We start from the raw sequence: 18,306 nt of genomic DNA, 5'->3' as shown, positions 1-18,306 counted from the left end.
TCAGCGTTGCTTCCTAACTGGACAGGTTGATTTTCCCGAAGTGTGAATTTACATTGTCATTTAAGGCTGTTAGAGACAATACGTTTTTTTTTTTTTTTTAAACATAAAGATATAGTGTAGGCCTCATAGATCAGTACATCAAAGATCATTTATCATTTTCTTGGAAAAAGATGTAAAATGTTCAAAATTTGCCACTTGTAAGTAAACACTTGCTTATTGAAATGGTCAGAAATGTTTGTGCATTGCATTGTGGGATGTGAAGTCCCGTGGACAGATACTGTACATTGATGTGTGTTTACGTACTGTGATGTTTTTTATGTGTTTCTACACCAAACAAGGAGGACAGTGATTTGCTTGACACCATTTTTGTTCTATTTTTCTCTCTAATCTATTCTCCTCTATCTTCCTCACTCTGCGAGACATTTTATTTCAGCTGGAATTTGATCTTTCCGTGTAAGTCCCAAAATAAACATCTGCCATTGTTTTGCCAAAACTTTTCGTTCATGAAAAAAACCAGAAATGTGTTGTTGGGAAGCTACTTTTGCAGAGTTTTTGGGGGCAAACACAAAAAATGATGTACAAAATGTACACATGACGTAAAAACACTCTTATGCATCCGTCTATGGGAATCAACATCCCACAATGCAATGTGCAACATTTTCCTGACAATGTCAATAAACCAATGCTTTTTGTTGGTTTTGTTAAGAAAGAAAAATTAAAAAATCTGTTTGTCTCATATTTATTGATCACTAGATAACAATGACTTGGAATAAAGTTTGTTCACTGATTAAAATAATGGATCAAATGTAGCAAAGCTACTGTTGCTATTTATTGTAGCTTAGCTTGTTATATTTATCTGGTGAGTTGCTTCAGTGTAATGAAACTTCATTTAAAGTACAATAACTTGTAGCTTAGCTCACAAGATTTTCTTAGTAGCTTGCCCAACACTGTTGATAGTAAATGATGGACTGATACATTTGGTCTTAGTTTCCTTTAAGAACTTTTTATCCGACAAAAAACAAACTAAATACAAACAAAAGCAAAATAATACAACTGAATTCTAAAAGCATTTATAAAACTAAGTATAACAGAATAATAATAAAAATAGATGATAAAACTAAAAATACACAAGAATGTGTAGGTAAAAATAAACAAAGGATATCCATTACAACAGTGGTTCTCTAACTTTTTTTGGCCCAAGTACCCCCTTTGTCTGACTACAACATTTTGCTCAGAATGCTGTAAAAAACAAAACAAAACAAAAAAACAAACATTATAGAGCATATTGATGTCATTTTAAAGAATCTCATTTTTTTAAACATGTGCAATGAAACAGTATTTAGTGCCTCCTGAATAGATTTATTTTTATAGTTTTTTTTATCATTTCCGGTCATCTCCTTCCACACCTCTTCATTCAATTGTTAAAATTCTAATTTTTAAATTTAAAATTATAAAACCCCATATTTGTAATGATATAATTTGTTACTTTTCTAATGACTCTCTCAAGTACCCCCTGTAGTGCCCCCTTGCGTACCCCTAGGGGTACACATACCCCCATTTTAGAAACCCTGCATTTTACAACAATAAAAAATACCCCCAAAACAAACAAAAAAAGATTTGCATCATTTAAAAGATAAACAAACAAACAAACAAAGGGATTTTAATGTTGTATTCAGAAACAAGCAAACAGAAGTGTGTGGGTTTTATTATGAAGTTTCAACTCGAACGTACTCTTCCTGCAACAGCGTGATGACGTCATTTGAGAATAAATAGACGGCGTCGGGACGGTGAGGAGCAGAGGAGCCCCGCTGCCCAGATAAACCCGTGTACCCCGGGTCCACTGTGTGCACGGTGCTTACTTAGTGTCCTGTCGGTATCTAGAGGCCACACATCTGCACAAAGACACGGTTAGTCCACGAACATGCAGCGGCTGCTCACCTGCTGCTAGCCTTGGTCCGTCGGTCTGCTTGGGGGACAGCAGGAGGGTCGATGGAGCTCCAGCTGCTGTGCTCCGAGGGGGGCAGGCCACTGAGGCCAGCCATCCGGAGGGCCTACCGAGACCGGAACCTGCTCACTGAGCGGGTGCTGCGAGCCCTGCTGCGGGCAGAGGACAAGTACCTTCCCGCTCCAAACTACTTCAAATGCGTCCAGAGAGAGGTCGCTCCCTACATGAGAAGGATCGTGGCCACCTGGATGTTAGAGGTGAGATCACTTCCATAAGTCCCACATTTGATCTGCTATCCGGGTCGAGGACGGGGTCATCTGTTGGAGCGAACAGGGGGTTTAAGGCTCGGGGACCGGGGCTTCTTCGCCCTGAAGTGTGCTGTGCTCCTCCATCAGGGAGTCTTTGTCAGAGGAACGTGTTGGTGCCATAAAGGAGACTTCCTGTCCCTGCTGGTCCTTAGTGTCCATACACAGCTAGGTAGTCACTACTATAACACTTAAAAAGTGTTTATATGTGTCCAGTGGACACATTCAAAGTGTTACATTTTACATCCTCAGAGTTCAAACAGCGCTGATTGTTTTGCTGTTGGAAAGTGTTCAACATAGTTTAGTAAAATCCATATAAAGTAGGGTTGCTCGATTATAGAAAAATATAATAATCACGATTATTTGTCATCCAAAACAGTGTAAAATATATTCTTTAAACATGAATAAAATCCTTCAAACACTAAAATCAAGTCTGTTCACTTTTGCACAAAGCATAACACTTGTAGCATGCGATGTGTCTTTTCTCTACGTCTTCATCATCAAAGCCAAATTGTTCCCATAGCAGAGGATTTGACTTGGTTTGGTTGTTTACTAAGTGTTTTTTCTGTGTCTCCTCACATGTTTTAGGACCGCTAGCAACAACTTTCCTTGTGTTGACATGAGCTTCTACTCAAAGTTACTGCTAACTCATAATTTATAATAATAATATTTTTTTCTCATGTGTGCCAAGCTTTATTCTTTGTAGATATTCTAAAACCTGAAAGTTTGTTTTATTTAGCAAATAAATCATTTATAATTGATATATATATATATAATTTTTTAAGTAATAGTTTTTCTTGATTATGTTGTCTTGGTCATCGTTGAGTGTATTAATTGCACAGCCTTCATATAATTGACTCCTGTTGTGGCCTTATCATACTTATAACCTACATTAATTATTTAACTGAAAAGAATTCATGTGTGGCTCATTAGAATCAGAAATACGAGAGATAAGACTTTTGTTGTGGCTCTAAGTAAGAAATAATAACAAAAATAAATACTGACAAAGGATATAAACAGAGAGAGACGATGATTATATTAACACAATAATAAGGATTAAATATGAATAGTTATTAAATAAATACCTGTGCAAATGCGCATGGAAATATAATACACAAACAGAAGAATAGCCAAGTATCTGTGGATTGAAAATCTTGCAATAGCTATTAACTAGAGGTGTCCCGATCCGATATTGATATTGGATGTCAGTCCAATGTCGGATTTTATCGGTCTGCATCTAAAATTTCCGATATATATTATATTTATTAAATTGTAGAATACTGTAGATATTATGTTGAAGGTTAAAATGTATGTAACAAATTGGTTAATAATAAGTGGGTCAGTTTTTCTCATACCTACTGTTGCTGACTATTGTTCTCTGTTTGAGTGACATCACTTGATCAGGCCTTTTCTAACATTCCACACCACAAAATAAGTCATAATAGTATGCATGATTCGTGCCGATATCGTATCGGTATCGGCCATCACTCAAGGCTGAAATATCGGTTCCGTATCGGAAAGGAAAAAGTTGTATCGGGACATCCCTACTATTAAGTGCATGAACAAAGGCCCAAATTCCAAGGTTTTCCCAGATGTCACTCGGCCTAATTTCTCAAGGGTGAAACCATCTTTGATAAGTGTCAGCGGGACAAAAACGTGTCACATGGTACAGAAACAGAGGAGCAGGGGTTCATGTGTAAGGCGATGGGGGTCAGAGACATTCATTAACGTGTGAAATTCAGGCAACCAACTATACTCAGCTGAGTTAGTGGGGACATTGTTTGTCATGGCAAACTCAGACCTTTACTAGAAGAGAAACTGTACAAAGTCAATATGTTCATTACAATTAGGTCTACTCATTTATACAAGCTGTGTTTTTGTAAGTGCATTTCCCTCTCTGTACTGGTTGGTAGTCATCATAGGCTCATTCTCATTTGTTATAAATACAGCGTGCCTGTATGTAGGTGATATTAATCCTTTGTTACTCTGTTTGCTGCTGTTTCCTAATGTTGGAAAACCACTGCGTGTTGTCTATTGAATGATAACTTTAGATGATGAACAGTTCCTGCATTGAAGGATTTTTTTCTTAAACAAAAACTAAAGGTGACATAAAAACGTGTTGCTAGCTTAGCATCGACATCACAAGCTTCAGCAGAAAGAACGCTACCAAGACCTGCTGAAAACACCAGCAGTGATCTACTGCAGTGTTTCTCAAATGGGGGTACACAATGGCAATAAAGGGGGTACTTGACAGAGAAAATGAACAACAAAAGTGTCAGTCTTGGTCCCACCCCTGGCGTGAGATGACCAGAAATGATAAAACTATAGATATAAATGTATTTAGGAGGCACTAAAGGAGTGTTTTTCCACCTCGGGGTTGGGACCCCATGAGGTGTCAGTGGAGTTTAATTGGGGTCGTCTGAAAATTCAAAACAGATTTTTTAAATTATTATTCTTATTTAAATTAAAACAACACACAATCTTAAACAACTGTATTTATATACTTTTACTTAGTGAAAGTACTTTTACTTTATTTAGTTCAATTAAAATGCAGTAAAAAAAAATTATATATATATATATATATATATACCGTATTTTTCGGACTATAAGGCGCACCGGATTAAGAGGCGCACTAGCAATGAATGGGTCTATTTTCATACATAAGGTGCACTGGACTATAAGGCGCACCGGTTTGTTATTATTAATATTATTATTCTTAAGACGCATTAAGCGAAATAAAATAATCAGATAAGTCAAACTTTATTCAACTTATTAACAATAACTCTCAACATTGTTCAGGTTTAACACATGAAATACAGAACAATACACTCACTTTTTCAGTTCAGTATGTTGAAGCACAGTAGTTAATTTCATACATAAGGCGCACCTGATTATAAGGCGCACTGTCGATTTTTGAGAAAATTAAAGGATTTTAAGTGCGCCTTATAGTCCGAAAAATACGATATATATATATATATATATATATATATATATATATATCTGAGCCCAAACATGATCAAAAACTAATTCTAGAAAAAATGTCTTTGGGGTCATCGGAAATTCTTGATATCAAAATGGGGTCATGATCCAAAAAATGTGGGAAACCACTGCACTAAATACTGTTTCTTTCCACTTATTTACAACATGAGATTCTTTAAAATGTGTTTTATCACTCATTAATTCCATCATTATGCTCTAAGTGTTTTGAAATAGTTTTCTAAGCAAAATGTTGTACTTGGACAAGGGGGGGGGGGGGCTTAGATTCAGAAATAAGAGAAAAGTGAGTACTTGAGCCTAAAAAGTTTGAGGACCACTGATCTACTGGACCAAATGAAGTATCCACTAACTGTAGCTCATATCTCACCTTTCTTACCTTAATGAGATCTATGATAAAGAATAAGTGCACACAGTTAATTACTCCCTAAACCTTGGTAAAATAACGTGGAGATTTAAGTCTAAAAGCAAGGCTGCATTATTGTGCAAAGTGATGGTTTCCAGGATTTTATTCAATAATAATAATGTCATACTTTAAAGATCACTTTACATTGAAAGGATTCTCTGAATTTCACAAGTTTCCCCTGAGAGCTAGCAGTGAGCTGCCACTTTATTGCAGGGGCACGTTGGGGGTAAAGCAGTCATGCACTACTGATCTGATTGTGTGCACTCACCCAAAGTAAAGGCACAAAATGACTCCAAAAATATACAAAATGAGACCAAAAACACACTAAATGGCAAAAAAAAAAAAACCCATCCTGAACAACAAAAATAACTCAAGTGACTCCAATAATACACAAAACAATAAAAATACAGAAAATGAATAAAAATTATGCATTGCAGAAAATGACAGCAAAAATAATATACAAAATGACTACAAAAACACACAAAACCAGAATATACAAAAATATGAATGAAAACAAAACAACCCTAAAACACAAACTCTTTTTTTCTTGTGTTAATGCTCAGATTGGTCATTATTCTAAATGCTGACATCATTGTTGATAATGTGGATCCGACAATCACATTTTTGCAGCCCCCACTACGATAAGTGTCCATCTCTGGGGTTAGCCACATAGCTGAATGCTTTTTATACTGTATGTATGTACTATGTAGTGTACAACTTACTGTGTAACTGTACTTGTATCCAAAGTATGATGAATTTCGACGAATTGTGTGTGTGTTGCTTATCATAGCTGTTACAGTATTTGGTACCCTTTCTGAGGCCAACATTCAGTTTGACAGGAAGAGTCAGAAGTTGTGTGACTAGAGCTTGTTTTCACTGTAGAGCAAAACGGCTGCAAATATTCAAGATTAAACTGATGTTCAGGTAACAGCTGTACAGCTGTTTTAATACTGTCTGGTTACTTTTCCAGGTGTGTGAGGAGCAGAAGTGTGAGGAAGAAGTTTTCCCCCTGGCTATGAACTACATGGATCGCTTCTTATCTGTGGAACCTACAAAGAAGAACCACCTGCAGTTACTGGGAGCGGCCTGCATGTTCTTGGCATCCAAGCTGAAGGAGACCATCCCACTGACCGCTGAAAAACTCTGTATCTACACCGATAACTCCGTCATGCCTTCTCAGCTGCTGGTACGTCACGCATCACACTCCAACCATTCGTCTCTTAAACCCATTCAGAAAATGAGTCGTGTAAAATATCCAAGTTGATACAACATTTAGTTAGTGTTAGCGAAGCCCCGGGTCTAGTTTTTGCACTTCTGCCTTCATTGATTTTCTTGAAGCAAGAGCCTGCTTCCTTTACTTTTGTTTCTGGTTACCTGAAGTAGCATGGAGCCGTCTGCAGACCGTGGTCAAACTGGCAGCAAAAAGTTTACAGAAAATAAAAAGACAGCCAATGTCCAGCTGGGTTTCCACTAACCATGGAAATGTGCAAACTCTAAATTTGCGCAATAAAAACTGGTAATGGAAATACCTGAATTTAGAAAAAACACTTATATCACAAAACAAATCACTTTCAGGAGGAGGTAATGTATTTCTAATGTTTCGATATTGAAATGTGTTGCAAAAGCGCCGTGGAAACATGACCACTTCTCTCTGAGAAAACATGGCAGAGTACATGTAAACAGAAGAGGAGACTGGGATATTTTTTTAGTGCCACATTAGACGTGAAACAATGAAGGAATGCAGAATGTTATAAGGAGGTTCTGAGCGTCCATCTTCCTGCTGCAAAGTCTCGCGGGATGAGATTTCACAGGAGTTATGAGGCTCAATGGAAACAATTTCAAAGCACAATAATACTTTGTCTACATTTAGAAATATCGCATTTATTTTGCGAAAAATAATTAATGGGAACACAGCTTCTAAAGTGTAGGAGCACCACAAACTGCACCAAAGACGGTACTGTGCGGTATGTTCATTTCTATGTAGCGTTAGCTTTAGCATCACCTCAACAGGGAGCATCCACAGTACGACAGGTCAGGTTTATTTCCTCTGCAAAATGCATTTACTCAGACTTATAATTACACATATCTCTGGCCTAACACAATCAACCTCATGTAAGTTTCTCAATGTACTTGCATGTAAAATGTGTGTTTCTTCACCAGACAAGAAATACAGTGATTCACTAAATATGATCTTTCTTTGATACTGGCAGTATTTCCAGTTTTTTTTTTTTTTTTTTTTGTGGATGCTACAAGATCAGCGTCTGCCTTTGTTTTGTTTTCCAATCCATGAAAACAGCAGAAAAGTCTTTTTTCGGTGTGTTTGGGGTCACATGGGCATCAGTAGAGTATGAGAACAACTTTTGGATGACATACGGGTCCAGTTAGAAAAATGTTAGTTATGTGGTTACGCAGCTTTAAAGGAAGCTGTTTTTGTTACTGGGTTATTTTGTGGTTGAACATGCCCCTAACGGATAATGGTGTAAAACATAGCTACAATCATTACACATTATCACTGCCAAAAAAATTGCATTTTTACATGCTTGTTTTCACTTTTAAGATTAAGGTAAACTAGTACAGCAGTATGTATTCATACAGTTGGGGCTTAAGTAGAATTAACAATTATAGCCAAATGAGTATGTGTTTGAAGGTTGGATGTACTGTATAAAGGGGTTTTATTTGCGTGTGCAATTTCTCTGGTGTAGTTCTGAGACATGAGCATGATATATTGATAAATGAAGTTTGCACCAATGTTTGTTTAGGCAATAATAAATGTCCCAGAGCATCCCCTGTCCTTAGACCCTCCTTTGCCCAGTGGGAGACACAGAAAACAGCAGATTCTTCTCATATTCTGCCTGTGGCGCCAATGGAGCGTGCAATGTAACCACCTCACACGCTTCCCCACATGCTTTTGTTTTGCTTTTTCTTATTTACGTAAGGTGCGCATTGTTTTATAAACACGTGGTGAAAAGATCAGCGTTTAAAAAATTTCCCTGTACGTTATAGTAATAGTAGTGAATGAATGAATACATTTTCATTTGGTTGTGCATTCGCTGCACACTACATTGACAAATACCACATTCACCAAATATATCTCAACCAAAAAGGGATTGGGCTGAAGCAACTTGCTTATTTGAGCCCATCCAGACGTTACAAATTAGCCAATTAAACACTACAACAATTCTCAATTAAATTTAATACATTAATAATTTCTTTCTTTATTAACTTATTTTCCTTATTTTTTTGTTTTGTAGTTTTTTACATTTTTGTACTTTTATGACAACAGTGTATATGCGTTAATCATTTAATATTTTTAAATGTAGTTGGTGTGTTAATTGTTTTAAGTTGATCATTAAGATTGTTCCAGATTTTTTATTCCAATAACGGGTACACTGTAGTAGTAGTAATATTAGTCCAGGGCTCTCAAGTTTTGAACTCAGATCAGAGTGAGACTTTGGCTGCAGCGGCGGTTTAGGTAGAATCTGATAAAAGACACATTCATACAAAACTATTTAGTTAGCATTTAACATTTCTTAGTGCAGGGGTGCTTATCGTTACACACACACGGGCATGTAGGCGGGCTGCTGTCCTCAAGTTAGGTTGCACGGAAATGTCCGTGTTTTAACTGACAAGTTTCCTTTAATACATGAAGCAACCTCCTCACTGCCCCACGTCTACATATTAGTCCATTTAGAGCTTTTTATGGTCACTTTTTACTGGAACCAGACGGATACAATGCTTCGTCCGCTCTTCTTACCGTGAACTATCTCCGCTCCGTCTGTCTGTCCGTCCTCCTAGGAAACGTCTCTATCAGCCTCAGAGTTCAGTGATAAACAGTCGCCAACAACTTCCGGGAACTCTTCCGTTGTCACAACTCTATCTAAACGGCTCTGTGTGCGTTCAGCATGTACATCCAAGGTGCACATTTGGTTATATAGCATGTGGTGAAAATATCAGCGTTTATAATGCCGTATCCGCGGAGAAATGTGCAGTTTTCGCTGTTCGCTTTCAACACAGCCGTTTCAGGTCGAACAGTCACCGTATCGGGGAGAAAAATTTAGAAATTTTATTTATTGGAGGATAAGCCCCTTGAGATGGAACATCTCGTTTTCGAGGGGGTATGTAAATCTGTGAGTTATAGAGTAAGACTGCAAAACGTGTGATTTCTCTTAGACAATTAATCGTTTAAAACAGTGGTTATCAAACAGGGGTATGTGTACCCTTAGAGGTAGAGGAGCACATTGCAGGGGGTACTAGGAAAGATTTAACAGTTTAGCAATTTTTTGGACAAATTCACCTCAAACTAACAGTACTATTGCTTAATTAATAAAACACTACATTTTCTTGTAATTCATTGAAACAGACTTGTTTAAGCTGTAGAGGCTATTTTATCACACTTCTGACAATGGGAGACAATAATTAGCTACATTTTTACAAAGGAGACCATATTTACTTACTACTGAAGTAATCACATAAAAGTTGCATGGTATTTTTTATTTAAAAAAAAAATTCATAAATCCCACTTTGAATTCCACTCATTGTTTTAAATTTGTAAATTAAGCCTTAGGCTTAGGGAACCAATGTTGTGAATCAATGAGACACAGTTAGGGGTTTAGGAGAGCCCACTGATCTCCAACTAAAAAAGCATGTTAAATTATGGAAAAGTACTTATGATATGAAGAGGTGGTACACGTTTTGACAAAAATGCAAAGGGGGTACAAAGTTTAAAAAAAAAATGGGAACCACTGGTTTAGAACATGAATAAATTAATTGATGACTAAAGGAATCGTTAAAATCACATTTGTTCAGCACAGTGTGATGATAAGCTGTAATCCTTTGCCTATAAAAGTGAGTGGGGCGGGGCGGGGTGGTTGAAGGTCCTCCTAATGAACACCTACCCTCACTAATTCCAACTGCCATGTTTGCTTATTGAAGGAAACAGTCAGCATCATAAAGGCCTCTGTCAACACTCTCTGTCCCCTGAGGATTTGGGGCTTTGAGCTTTCTCTGAGTGCCCAAACCAAACTTCTGCTCAGCATCTTTGCTAATCCCTGCATCTGGCACGTTGAACCTAACTTGACCCTGTCCTTCTGTCCCTCTCTGCATCTTCATCCTCACAGCAAATGGAACTGATGGTTTTGAACAAGCTCAAGTGGGACCTGGCTTCATTAACCCCTCTTGACTTCATCGACCATTTTTTGGCCCAGCTTGCTGTCAGGAAGGAGAACAGGCCAATCCTCAGGAAGCACGCGCAGACCTTTGTTGCCTTGTGTGCCACCGGTATGTGAATGACACCCACACACATCTCACTGTTTCAGCTCACACTAACCTTTTTGTCATCTTTCTAACCTCATCATATACACATGCATCAGACGAAATCCAAACCCAGCAGGTTTTTTAATGTCTCCCTAATCTGACGTGTTCGTACATCTCATATTCTTAACAAACCTACCTAATGAATCCAGGTGTGTGTTGTAGAGCCTCCATGTTTCAAAATTTCTCATTTTCCGTGTCAGTTTACACATATCCATTTTGTTTCCGTTTCATCATCTTTCCCTAATTATTCAGTCGTTACAGGCTATAAAACTTCCCAAAATGGTGGTAAACATGCTTAATATAGGTAATGGAGTCCACTATGGCATATGCTACGATCATGTCAGATTGTCTGTGAGATTTGCTACATATGCTAAACATTAGACCTCCCATTTTACAGTGAAAAATATGGTGGAAATGGAAAACATGTTAGTGAGAGTTTAGTCTGTGTCGTGAAGCTATTTCAGAAGTTAAGTCGGTCAAATCGCCTCATAATATGTCAGATTTTGAGCAAGAATTGACATTTCTGTCTCTCTGACGACCTGTTTACAAATTTCGTGTGAGGCTATATTCAGTGTCTGATTGCAATTTGCGTTTGATTTTATATAAATAAAATCATTAAATAATAGGGGTGGGACAATACAATGAGTGTATGATATTTTTGGAAATGGGAGAAAAAGACAAAAAAAATGTAGTTGTAACAATAACCCTGCTTTAACTCTGGACATACTTACTCTGGATATGACCTTTTTCAACCATATATGAATAGATACAAAAATGAAAACAAACTATAGCAATCTGGTGTGTCGTAGATTGTGTAGATTTAGAAAAAATTATTGAAACCACCCTGCGATACCACTCGTACCGTGAGGTTTTAGTATTGATGTCTTCATGATACGTTCCACCTTTATATCTAACAATGCATTCCTTTGTATGTGTGCAGATGTTAAGTTCATAGCCAGCCCTCCATCCATGGTGGCAGCAGGCAGCATGGTGGCTGCAGTGGAGGGTCTGCAGATGAAAATGGTGGGCAATGCTACTATGTCCCAGGAACTGACTGAGCAGCTGGCCCAGATCATCAGGAGTGACCCGGTACGTTCAGGTCTTCTCAAAGTCGCTTTCATTTTCTATCAACCACAACAATCCACTTACCATGACTCCTCCCCCACCGCAGGACTGTCTCAGAGCTTGTCAAGAACAGATCGAGTCACTTCTGGAAACCAGTCTCAGACAGGCACACCAGCAACACGGTGGTATGACGGAGGCCAAGAGCTTGAGCGAGGGACAGGACCTCTCCACCACTCCTACAGATGTACAGGACGTCAACATCTGAGCGAAGAACTATGTGTGTATGTTCATGTTCCAGCATGTGAGGTGCTCACTATGGACAGTGGCAGAGACTCCCACATGCGGCTGTACTGGGAGCATGTGATCGCTGTGTTCATTCCACAGCCCTTTGGGAAAATTACGTCCCTTTGTTGTCTGAGAGGCTCCAAGTGTTAGCCGGACCTTACACCTCCTACCAGGTGTTTCTAAAGAAGTGATGATGGCTATAATAGATTACAATGTCATTTAGCAGACACTTTTATACAAAGCGACGTACAACACAAGCAGTTAGGGTCAGTGATGGCCCAGATTGGATTCGAACCAGTGACCCTCTGACTACAAACCTGCTTCTTTAACTGTTACGCCACCACTGCCATAATGAACTGGGAGAACTAAACTGGAAAGCAACAGTTAGTTATAGTCTCTTGAAACAAGCCTGTTTGGTTTATTTCCATTTTGCATTTTATTTATTACTTCTGTTACACTGTCACACTATTTGATCATTTTCATGCATCTATCTAAAACTTCATGAGACAATTTTTTTTTAAAATTTTTTACAAATGTCATTGAGAATTGAAGTGTCTGTCTTTTACCAGTAACAATAATAATAATAAACCATTTCTCTACGAAGCCCTCATATCAAATGATTATGGTAATCTAAAGTTTCCCCTCACACAGCTCCTCTATGGGGACCCTTCCTGTCCCATACTGCAGTCAACAAGTTCCACAAGCTGTGTTCACATGACGACTAACCTGTGGATGATGACTGTTCTTGAAGTCTGAGACATGTTGGCTAAAGATGGAGAGCTCAGGTTTACATGCAGCCTGGTCCAGCATTTCTGTAAACTCTTGATATATTAACATTATGGAGCTTGGTTTAAGAAAGCCTCACAAACTTAGTTCACGGTTTATGCTACTGCTTACATAGTAAATATAATCTTAAATTAGTTTCACAAAGTGTGTGTGAAACCTTGCCCCATAGCACAGTCATTTTATCTCAATATTGATAATCTTGAGTTGAAAAAAGGCTTGAAACATTTCTTTATGAAACCATGTTCTGGTTAAAAGCAGTACTATAACAGACTGGGAACCAACGGGTTCATGAAAATTAATTCTCTTCATCAATAAATCAATGTGTGGGGCCACGCTGAGAGAAACCATTCAAGGCTTTAGTTTGTAGCTAGTGCTTGCTGAATAGTTATCTATACGTTACTAATGGTAGAAACCAACAAACACTGGACAACAAGTCAAACTGAAGACCCAGGGGATTGGTTAGCACACCCGCCTCACAGCAAGAAGGTCCTGAGTTCACACCCTAGGGTGAAATTTTGGTTCCTTTGTGTGGAGTTTGCATGTTCTCTCCTACTTCATGTTTAAATTCTCTGCATCTCGGGAAGTCATTCAGCACTTTAGTTTTGGCTCAATATCACTATCATCACTGCTGGACCTCTATCTCTTGAGTATAACGTAAATATCATCAATTACTGTTCTGCATCATGTTGGACAGACCAAATTTTTAAAGGCCTGTCAGTCTTCAGATAGACAGATGCCTATCGTTCATCTATCCTCCCTTTGAGACAATCCCTATTTTCTACTTTATCTGATTGTATATGCTTAATGAATAAAAGGCCTATATAAAAACAAAGAACTTGTAGAATTGTAATTTCCTTCACAGTGACTAAAAGTAATAAAATGTAGCAGAGGAGAGTGAACCAGTGCAGAAGCTGAGTTGCCAGATTGGATGTAAAGTGTCTGTACTGGAAAAAGTGGCATGGGATTCTTTTTTGGTGGAGTTCTAACAGTCTATGGTAGAATTACCAGCTCTATCTGGCTACGCAAAGCAGACTGTGTCATGTATGAGGCGCTTCAAACAAACAGCAACACATTGTTGAATGGAAAAGGTAAATAAGCAGGAGACAGAAGCTGCTCATTCATGGACGTAATAAATTGTTTATTTAGTGCTCTGAAATGATTTAAATGTTAAATGAACATCTGTTTTATAGCTTGAGCAGCACAGGTTGCACACATGAGATAATGTCAGCAAAATCGATGTAACATTAACGTGTGCTAATGTATAAAGGTGTTGGTGGGTTCTCTGCTTGAAAACAGATGCTGCTTTAGGAACATAGTTTTTGTAGAAAAATAACTGTTTAGTATGTTAAAGTATTAAATATTGAAATAATATCAATTATAGCAGATTATATTATCATCTCTTTCCTCAGAGTCGTATTATATTCTGGGATTGCTTTTCCCCCAGTATTTATCCATGCTTTGTCACATCTTCAAAATTTTTCTTCTTGTTGGTGTTGATGGAGATGCAACCTTAGTTCCACACTACAGTATTGTGATGATTACTATTAATAATATCAAACAAATGTTGCTGAACACAAATAACTAAGTTTAAGTATACACTTCAAGCTGTTGGTATGAGGGTGGAAATGGTGGCTCTGATGAATGTAATGTGCTTTACTGGCCACAAGAGGGCAGATGAAGTGAGTCACTGATCTTACAGCTCATTAGTCTGAGGAACAACACTTGTTTGCACTTTATAAAGTGATGATAAATCACTCAAGTGTTAACATATATTCACACAGGTCTTTTCTTACAAACAAATATTGTTTGTAACAAATTAATATTATTTCACTGCAATTATTATCAAATCATTAATTACTATGATTATAGTTGCATTGCTATAACAATAATAATAATTATTATTATAGTAAGTAAGTAGTTTATTTATAAAGCGCTTTTTGCAGATAAAATTACAAAGTGCTGTACAGAGTTGTGGTAAAATTACAAATGCAAAATCATAATAGAATAATAAAACATGGGTGCATAAACATCTTAAGAACAGCAACATTAAAGGATAATACTATTTTAAAATCCAGGTAACTAAAAGCTTTTCTGTAAAGTGAAGTCTTCAGCAGTTTTTTTAAAAGTGTCCACACAGTTGAGCTCCCTGAGAGACTGGTGCAGGTTATTCCAGAATCTGGGAGCTACAGCCTGGAACGCCAGGTCTCCTTGGGTTTTAAATTTATTTTTTGGGGTCTTTAGGAGACCCTGACCTGAAGATCGAAGGCTTCGCCCTGATGTGTAGGGGCACAACAAGTCCGAGATATATTTAGGGGCCTGACCATGTAACGCTCGGAACGTAAGACCTAATATTTTGTATTCTATTCAAAACTTAACTGGAAGCCAGTGCAGAGTAGAAAGAATGGGGGTGATGTGGGATGTTATGGGAGTACCAGTTAAAAGTCTGGCAGCAGTGTTCTGAACGATCTGGAGTCTGTTTAGGGTCGACGTATTAAAACAAGTAAAAACAAAATTAAAATAGTCAATACCAGATGATATAAATGCGTGTTGGACCAGTTCCAGATCTGATTTTGATAATAGAGTCCTCACTTTAGAGATATTTCTCAAGTGGTAAAAACAGTTTTTAGTCAAGTGTCCCTCCAAAGACATGGACTGATCAAAGACAAGGTTTCTGAGGCTGGTTTTAACAGATCACCAAGGGAGTTTTTAATCAGAGGAATCTTTTTATCAGGAGCGATGATCAGAGTTTCTGTATTGTTTGAATTTATCTGGAGATAATTTGATGACCAGTTTTTGATATGGGATATACAATCTAAGAACTCAGATAAAAAGTGAAACTCTGAGTCATTAAAGGAGCAGTACAACTGGATATCATCAGCATAAAAATGATAAGACACATTTTTAAAACCACGGATCAACCGAGCAAGAGGCATAAGATACAATAAAAACAAAACAGGCCCCAGAACAGAGCCCTGGGCTACTCCACATGACAGGTCAGACATATTAGACATAAAATTGTTAATAACAACATTAAAGGTTCTTCCATTTATATAAGAGGCAAACCACTGGATAGCAGCACCAGAAAACCCCATCTCAGATTTGAGTCGATCAACCAGTATACTGTGATCTACAGTATCAAAGGCAGCTGTCAGATCAAGTAAAACTAAAACTGTGTAACGACCAGAGTCAGCGGCCATCATCACGTCACTAGAAACTTTCAGAAGAGCAGTTTCAGTGGAGTGGATTGATCTAAAACCAGATTGATATTTATCATAAAAATCATGCTGTTCCATGTATGAGGTTAGCTGCTTAGCAACCACTTTCTCCATGATTTTAGACATGAAGGGAAGCTTAGATATGGGCCGGTAGTTTCTAAGTTCCCCCGGATCAAGATTGGGTTTTGTAAGAATGGGGTTTACTATCGCATGCTTAAAGAAGCTGGGGGCCGAGCCAGATAAAAGTGAGAGGTTTATCAATTTTACCACTCAAGGACTGACAACATCAAAAACATTAAAAAAAGAAGGAAAGTAGGAACAATGTCTACAGTGCTCGATGAGGGTTTAATCTTTCTGACTAAAACTTGAACATCCTGTAGGCTGACAGGAGTGAAGGAGGCCCATGAGCTCACAGGGGCTGAGGCAGTGCACAAGCTAACCAAGGGAGGAGTGATGCTAGCCCTGATGTCTTGTACTTTGTTTACAAAAAAGTTTTAAAAATTGTTACAGTCCTCCTGTGTGTGTACAGGCACATGAGACGGTGAAACAATATTTTCTATAGTATTGAACAAGCGGGGAGCCGGCACTGGCGGCAGAGTTGGCGGCCGGGTGCGGGGAGCGGCACTGGCGGTAGAGTTGGCTGCCGGGTGCAGGGAGCCAGCATTGGCGGCAAAGTTGGCTGCCGAGTGCGGGGGGGCTCAGGAACGCTAGCCTGACAGCTAGGGAACTCAGGAACGCTAGCCTGACAGCTAGGGAACTCAGGAACGCTAGCCTGACAACTAGGGGACTCAGGAACACTAGCCTGACAACTAGGGGACTCAGGAACGCTGGCCTGACAACTAGGGGACTCAGGAACGCTAGCCTGACAACTAGGGGACTCAGGAACGCTAGCCTGACAGCTAGGGGACTCAGGAACACTAGCCTGACAGCTAGGGGACTCAGGAATGCTAGCCTGACAACTAGGGGACTCAGGAACGCTAGCCTGACAACTAGGGGACTCAGGAACGCTGGCCTGACAGCTAGGAGACACAGAAACGCTAGCCTGACAGCTAGGAGACCCAGGAACGCTAGCCTGGAAGCTAGGACAAACAGGAACGCTAGCCTGGAAGCTAGGACAAACAGGAACGCGAGCCTGGAAGCTAGCGTTCCTCTTTTCCTTTGAAGGCTCCCGGGTCCTCCGGAAGCCAGTCAATTCCCCAAGTAGGGGTCCCTGACAGGATCCTCCTCAGTCAAAATCCTGCCCGCCCTGGCCTCACGGAAGAGACTTTGGAAATATAAAATCTTCTCCACAAAGTTCTTCTCCGCTGGGTCCACTGTTGGCTGGATCATTCTGTCACGGTAAGGTGTGGGTGTGGACCCAAATGCAAGGAGAGATGGAGACAGAATGCAGGCATAGCATTCCTTGAACTAGTCCATGTTTATTTATCCAACAAAACCAAAATCCAAAAAAAGGCAGCACGAAGAAATCAGGGAGCAGGGAACAAAACGAAGCTCGACATGAGGAGGGTAGACATTGACATTAACAATGATCCAGCAAACACACTCTGTCCATGCACTCAGCTAAATAGTGGAGGAGGCCTGATTGGGAATGGGCCACACCTGGGTGGAAACATGAGGGAGCTAAAAAGATGTGTGTGTTTTAAAGCTCACCTCTGGAGAACTGAGTAAGCAGTTGCTTTGCCTCATTTCACCTTCTCTTCCTCTCCTTTCTTTCCTTGCATTTTTAGCTTGATTTTCATTTCTTGAGGAAAGACATGGTTTCCTGCTGCTGTCTATCTCCTGCTCCTTGTCACATCCACAGTTCAGACTACCAGCCACAGCGCAGCAGCACATGTGGGTCAAACAATCTGCACTGTTTTAAAGGGGGTTGTAGCTAGGGCCCTAATTCAGCATGAATAATTGTTTTTAGTGCAAAACTGTGCTTACTTAACATCCAGTACCCCCCCCTCGCCTTGGGCCCTGGGTACTCAGTACCCTTTACCCCCAGTACGA

At 39.0% G+C, this 18,306-nt stretch overlaps 1 protein-coding gene across 1 annotated transcript; it reads left to right on the top strand.

Moving 5' to 3' along the window:
• Positions 1–1,781: 1,781 nt before the first annotated feature.
• Positions 1,782–12,913, top strand: ccnd1 (cyclin D1). Its single transcript, XM_028449875.1, has 5 exons — positions 1,782–2,202; positions 6,621–6,836; positions 10,768–10,927; positions 11,904–12,052; positions 12,135–12,913. The coding sequence occupies exons 1-5, from the start codon at positions 1,990–1,992 to the stop codon at positions 12,291–12,293; spliced, it is 897 nt and encodes a 298-aa protein (XP_028305676.1). The 5' UTR covers positions 1,782–1,989; the 3' UTR covers positions 12,294–12,913.
• Positions 12,914–18,306: the final 5,393 nt, after the last annotated feature.

Source organism: Gouania willdenowi, chromosome 6, assembly GCF_900634775.1.
Source record: "Gouania willdenowi chromosome 6, fGouWil2.1, whole genome shotgun sequence".
Lineage (NCBI taxonomy): Eukaryota > Metazoa > Chordata > Actinopteri > Blenniiformes > Gobiesocidae > Gouania > Gouania willdenowi.
Note: the sequence above shows the minus strand (reverse complement) of the source record. Positions and strands in the feature narration are given on the sequence as shown.

Coding starts and splice junctions, on each gene's coding strand:
- ccnd1 (XM_028449875.1), top strand. CDS start 1,990: ATGGAGCTCCAGCTGCTGTGCTCCGAGGGGGGCAGGCCACTGAGGCCA. Junction 2,203..6,620: donor TGGCCACCTGGATGTTAGAG/GTGAGATCACTT, acceptor TTACTTTTCCAG/GTGTGTGAGGAGCAGAAGTG. Junction 6,837..10,767: donor TCATGCCTTCTCAGCTGCTG/GTACGTCACGCA, acceptor TCATCCTCACAG/CAAATGGAACTGATGGTTTT.